This window comes from Sebastes umbrosus, chromosome 18 (genome assembly GCF_015220745.1).
Source record: "Sebastes umbrosus isolate fSebUmb1 chromosome 18, fSebUmb1.pri, whole genome shotgun sequence".
Classification (NCBI taxonomy): Eukaryota; Metazoa; Chordata; class Actinopteri; order Perciformes; family Sebastidae; genus Sebastes; species Sebastes umbrosus.
The window spans coordinates 13885079-13891755 of NC_051286.1; the positions used below are offsets into that span (position 1 = coordinate 13885079).

Consider the following 6677-nt stretch of genomic DNA (forward strand, 5'->3'; position numbering starts at 1 on the left):
CAGCTGTGTAGGCTGTGAGCTTTTACTGAGAGGGAGAGATGGTTTCATTGAGAGGTGGAGGACGGGGGAGGGGGTGAGAACGATCGGCAAAGAAAGTGAGAAGAATTAGGAGAAGGCACGTACTCGAGTGTTTGTTCTCTAGCGTGTGTCCAATGTGCGCACGCATGCAGACCCACACCATAAATTTTAACTTAAGCGCTTAGAAGTCTGCTTTCACCAAGCACACCTCAGAGCCTCATAGATAATTAAACAGCCTGGAGAAAGATGCCTGATGCATCATGAAAGAGAGATCGATGATGTGTTCGCTCCTCTCAAGCACCATTAAAGAAACAGACTGTGCCTACCAGATATAGTAGATAGTCTCCAGAAATCTGGGCCATTAGGTCCCACACAATAGAAATTTTGTTTTTTATTGCTTGAGGCTCCTGCAGTCAAGTTTAGAATAAACTGCTTTGTGCACATAACTGTTACCCAGCAACTGTACAGCATTCAATGATTATGATGGATATTGCTGCAGGGGCGAGCCGGTACGTAAGAAATTAAAAGTAAAACTGCGATTTCCTCCGAGACCATAAAAGTCTGATATACCTAACTACGTCAGCACGTAGAGCACGCAACACGTATAAGAACTGTGAAAAAATCAAGTGGATACGTCGTACTGTCGCAGTGTTTTACCTGGAAAGCTGCTCTGGATCACTGAAAGTAAATCCACTCAAGAGATAATTTTTTGGAATGACAAGTTGTATTTATTGTTTCATGAGTCATAGTCATGATCATTGACAGATTATTTAGTACTTTAACACATCCTGAAGTTTGACGTGTCAGAGTTTTTCAGTATATTCAATACAGTCTCACGTCTGTTTGTGAAATAGTGACGAAATTAAAACTATTTGATTTGTGTACATAGACACGAATTTCCATTTTTTTTTCGTGACGCTCAGCACGACTTTCAACAACACTTGACTCACGTGTCAATTTCCGCTCCAGATTTTCCCAAATAAAATTACTTAGTTAGGTATAAGAATAGATTGACTTGGTTAGGGTTAGGCAACAAACTACTTAGTTAGGTTTAGGTAAAGATTAGGGTTTGGGTTAAAATAACACCGAAAGTGGCGTAACTTAAGTACAGAAGTTCCGTGACAATAACTACCCAGTTAGCTTTACAAAAAGATCGTGGTTTGGGTTAAAATAACTCTGGAAGTGCCGTAACTTAAGCGCGGAAATTACGTGCCAAATGAATCAACTTTGACCTGTTGTTTCACATGGGACACAAACACCGGTCTCCTGGGCGAATGTTTGGTGTTTTTTGACCCACCCATCCACCCAGACCTCTTCCCTACATGGCATTCGCCGCTCTTTATACTTCCCGGTTCACAATTACGTGGATTACATACACGTCTATGTACACGAATCAATACATTACAATTTTGTGACTACTTCACAAAAACAAACTTCACTTTATAACGTTGTGTTACTTTCGTCCCTGCTGAGGGGGTCGGAAGTAACAATGCGCAACGTCCGTTCAAAGCCAAACTATACCAAAGTTGTTCCACATTTGTACAAAATAACACCTGCTATTGATAGAACACACATGTGAGTTGTCGATCACAACAAAAAGTAATCTATTATAAAGACGTTTATCTGAAAAGTGTTACTTTCGTACCGCCTCTCCCTTATAGGGAGGAACAGGTTGTGATTGATCACCTGCCAGCACTTATCTTCAGTCTCTCTCTGCAGGTCGGGGAGTTTCGGGCTCACGCAGCCGAGTGGACGGCAAACGTGTCGGCGGAGTTCAAAGAGACCCGGCGGCGACTCAGCGTTGACATCTACGACAAGTTCCAACGTGCCGCATCCATCAAGCGCAAGCTGTCATCAGAGCTGGGTATCAACCAGGAATTGACCCCTGGCAAGAGGGCGCTGTCCACCAACCTGTGTGAGGACAGAGAGGCCTACTTGACTCTCTCCCTCAGTCCCTGCACGTCACTGGCAAGGAACGGCAGTCTCTACCTGAACGGCCTCAGCCCGGACTACGCTGACCGGCGGGAGATCGCCATCATTGAAAATCTAAAATGAGGAGCAGCGTGAAAAGGAGATTCAGGGAACTGAGTGAGACAGCGGCTTAAAAACACACTTTTGTGCTTATTGACTGAGCATCTGTGATAAGGAACCCGTGCGTATTCATTAAGCGGATTGTGCTCCAATCATTGATTGAAAACCTCGAGAGTGACTCAAACACAGATCAATCGTCAAGCTCCGTACTTTAATGTGCGTGATTAAAACTCAAAAACAGATTCCATTCATTCAACGGAGGAGGCCGACTTCCTTTCATTGTGTCTGTGCCAACGTGATCGACAGCTGTGCTAGCGATTGAGACAAATGCTCCCGACTGGAACAAATGATTGTACCAGAGGCATGAGTTTAACAGACTTTATCTCATGAGCCGGAAGGAAATGAAAGCCCATATTGAGGTAGCAACGCACTGGAAACCTTCATCATATACCCACAAACAAGCCTGTAAACACACCGAAATAAATCCATTCATCAAACTTAGAAAGCAATAGATGTATCTGTGCTCATCTCTTGTTGAATTTCCAGAGGCCCTGAAATCTGCATCAGATAAAGAGGATCCTCACTGCTAAAAAAAACGCTCCATAATCACCAATGAACGCTTGTTCTTGACGAGGCAGCAGTCTTGAATGTGGCTTTTTTCTTTTTCGTTTACACTTCTTCCAGTATGAACTCAGTATGCCTTGCATTCGCCGGTCAGTCTGCCCTCGCTTAAAGAGACGAATGTTGACATTTTTGTTCCTCCGTGACTGACATTCAGCTTTTTCACCCTAAGGAATAATCCACTTGTGCCTTACTGAAAACCACACTGAACATGTGAGGATGGTGATGCATGAAGGACTGAGCTCCGCTTTGTCTGTCCACTCATACTTGTTATATATGAGCACAGTAGTAAAAAAAACAAAAGAGACATATCAGGAGGCATCTTTGAATAAAAACAGTATGAAGAAGAGACAAATGGATGGAGAGGACATTTTTACTTATGAGGAATCTACAGTATGCATGGCAACCGAGTGGAGTGTTTCTTAACAACTAGGAAAATGTCACTTTTCTGTCTGCCAGTGTGATTTAGCCGTTTCCTACCAGTCTTAATGTGTCAAGAGAGTTACATTAACCACACAGCGCCAGGCTCACTGATCAGACCCCATTCTCCCTTATACCAAAGTAATGATGCTGTTTTTCTGACAGAAGAATCAGGTCTTTGGTGTTATCAAAGGATCAGGAGTGCTTTCTCTTACTTCTAAAAATTGAACCCACTGTTATGTTTTTTTTTTCATGAAACTGAAGCTGGGTGCATCAAAACTGTCTTTTTCTCCAATTGGAAATAAATCCCAGCGTGTATGGTACTACAGCAATGAAAGCTCTGAGTGTGAAGCATACTGCATCTTACCGCTTTTTTTATGTTGCAGCTCTCATCTCTACCTTCTCATATAAAGTTTGAGAATAATCCTTCAGTTGATTAAGAGGAGATCCTTTATGTCTCGCCAATAATGAATGCACAACATCAGAAAGCTCTATTTACTGTATATCACTGACTTTAGAGGTTGCATCACATAGAAATAGAAGCATTGATTTAAATAAATGCCTCTATGTGGCTGATTTGATGCTGATTATAGATTCTGAAAATATTAGGAATGTCATGGCACAGTTAATATCTCACTTTGATTCTTAATACAGAATATACATTTTTATTTCATATTTTAAACAGGCCCCTTTTATAAATCTGGATGAGAATGGAGGTTATACAAGGATGTTTTAGGTTCTGGTGTCTCCCAGTTGAATGGTTTGGATTGTGTGTCTTATGGTGTAATTCAGTGCTTTTATCCAGCACGATATGCTGTAATATTCTCAATACATTTGATAGTGCTATTTACAGTTTGTAGCATTGAAGTATATTTACAATACCATGTGACTTACAAGACAGTATGCCATATGTGTCAAACCAAGCCTATCTGCTATACCAAATGTCTATAATGTATGGGTTATCAGGTGGGTAATCAGGTGGGAACGAGTCTGTTTGGTGATAAAACTGTGGCAGGAGGAACCGGTTGCACCAGCTCTTTGTATGTTTAAAAACTCAGTCTATTTGTAACTTCCCTTTAAAAGCCGGGTGTGCCTGCACCTGGCGCATTGCTATATAAATGGCGGATTCTGCTAATTTTCTACAGTGAAAATTATTTTTTTGAAAGGCTAAACGCCAACAAATATGGATTGAGCAGAATATTTCGTTAGATAAAAACATGCTTTGACTTTTCTTTTTTACTTTTTTGGACTTTACAACGCTTCGGAAACAATCCTACGCAGCCACCACTGGTATCTAATTCTACAAACAGTATGATACTAAGATTAGTGTAGCCTGATCTGTATCTGCAACTGTGCCAAAATACCAGGTTTAAACAGAATGAATGGACAAAAAAAGCTGCGCAGCATTCAATTGTTGATTTATAATTTGAATATTATCTTTATGAACGAAGCTTCAAAGCACTCAACTATTTGGTGCAGCCCTAGAATTGTCTTATATTGATGAGTTTAATATTCTGTTCACTGATTAGGAGGGCACTCCGTTTACTATTCGCGCTGTCCATTGTCGGGGTGGGGGTGCTGAAATAATGTTTCCATGGCATATTGAGAAGGGAGGGAAGGGACAGGTATGTGGTCTTCGGTGGACCCTGTGAAACTAGTTAGCAGTTACTAAGAAATCAGGAAGAACTTACAAACTTAGCAATGAATTTACGAATAGCTGGTGCAACCCAGACTATGACAGTATTAGTAGGTTACAAGTTTGCTCTCTTTTTCTGTTTCTAAATCTCATGGTTTTCTTGAAAAGGTTGTCCTAAGCGTGTGCACTGCCTGACTGCACTGTAAGGTCATCAGCTGTCAAGTGTAATCAAGTCAAAGAGGAGTCACAAAGGGATTGCGAAGAAAATAAGATAATAAGGACAGGAGGCTCTTTCAAACATGGTTGAATGGAATACCATTATGTTCTTCTGCTTGTGTCTCTAAAAAGCAATCAATAGCATCAATCTATGCTGTACTGACTTGCAATACACTGAAAGAAAGACTACTATTACATTAAGGCTGAGTTGCCTGAGGGGGAAGCAGTCCGAGCCTTAGTGCAGCTGCTCACGGCCAAGCCCCCAGAAGTCGTCCTATTGCTTTTTCCCAGTCGGCCGTGTGATTGACAGTCACTGAGAGGCGAGCTGTCAGCGCTGATTGAAAGTCAAGGAGTGCTGTCGATGGAGCGTTATGTAATATGTCAGGCCACGTGTGAGGATACCCTGCATGATTGTGTTTACAGTAAGCGTGTGTGTGTGCATGAATGAATGAATGCGCGTGTGCATTGGGGTTTGACAAAACTCATTTAATTTCCACCCACAGCCTTTTCACAGGGCATCCTCTTCTGTTCCCAGGGTGACATTTCTTAATTAAGTCTGTGGCTGCATAGAAATCCCTGATCAAGCATGTTGAATGTACCTATCCATTCATGTCGGCAGAGATGAGCCTCATTATGAATGTAAACACATTCATGATTTAAACAGTGTGATTTATGTATGCAAAGGAGTTCAATTAGGGTGTGCTGTGAAAACAACTACCGGCTTTTTGAAGCCACTGGCCCCTCATTTTATTTAAGAAACATGATGCCATAAAAACATGTGCCAATCATAGTCATACTGATCATAAGAGATAACAGTGTTATCTGGTTTCAGAAAGCTGTAATAGAAATGTGCATCAGTGACATCAAGATCCATTTTTTATGAAACACTACTTTGGATTTAGTCAACTTCCTAAAATGTATGCATGAAAATCTTTTTAAATAAGACCCATTAAAGGCAAACCAAATTTACCGTTTACTAGCCAATACACCCATCTGTAAAAATGTGCCAATATACATGTGAAGGATCATGAACACACATGCACATTTTATAAAAAATTGTTGCATGCCACTTTTAAATGTTACTTCCAGTGTTTATAGATCAGATATGTCTCTAATTGCAGGCTTTGCTTTTGATTACATGGCAACCATGTGTTTCCAGTATGTTAATACGTTAATGTGGGTATGTCAACTCAAATCATGAAAACTTTTCAGAAGGTTTAGAATAAAATATTTTATATGCAAAAAGACACTGAATGTCGTTGTTTTCTTTCAGATCTTGGACAAGAATGGCGTAATTCTATATTTTACTTATTGTCAAAAAAGACTTTGTTAGTTCATCTCTCACGACTTTTTGATTTCTGATCAGCCCAGAGTCCACTTGTTCCTACTGAAGACATAATTCATTAAAAATTGCGCACACATTCATAGTTTCAGTTTTAAAAAAAGGCCAAGTAATTGCCCCAAACAGCTGGGCACTGTAGGTTTTAGCAAATGTTACTCAAACAGTAGTGTATTTCATGGGGACTATTTTCAGCGGTGGATTAATACACATTTGGTGCTCTTGTGAGTATTTCTGGTAGCAGGACAGTGTATCAGGGATTGACTAAAAACTACAGTGGCCATGTTCATGGTAATGAAGAAACGTGTAACCCAGCGTAACGTCGTACATTTGTGTTTTCAACATTTTTTTTTTTTTAAATAGTTGTAGGTCCATGGCACAGAAGAATAACCAATA

At 40.5% G+C, this 6677-nt stretch overlaps 1 protein-coding gene across 1 annotated transcript in view; it reads left to right on the forward strand.

The window, feature by feature from the left end:
• The window catches only part of LOC119477287 (potassium channel subfamily K member 2-like), a 31903-nt gene extending 25714 nt beyond the window's left edge, over positions 1 to 6189 (forward strand). Inside the window, exon 7 of the mRNA XM_037751304.1 lies at positions 1738 to 6189. Within this exon, the coding sequence (XP_037607232.1) occupies positions 1738 to 2073 (336 nt within the window). The 3' untranslated portion in view covers positions 2074 to 6189. The remainder of the gene's footprint in view (positions 1 to 1737) is intronic.
• Positions 6190 to 6677: the final 488 nt, after the last annotated feature.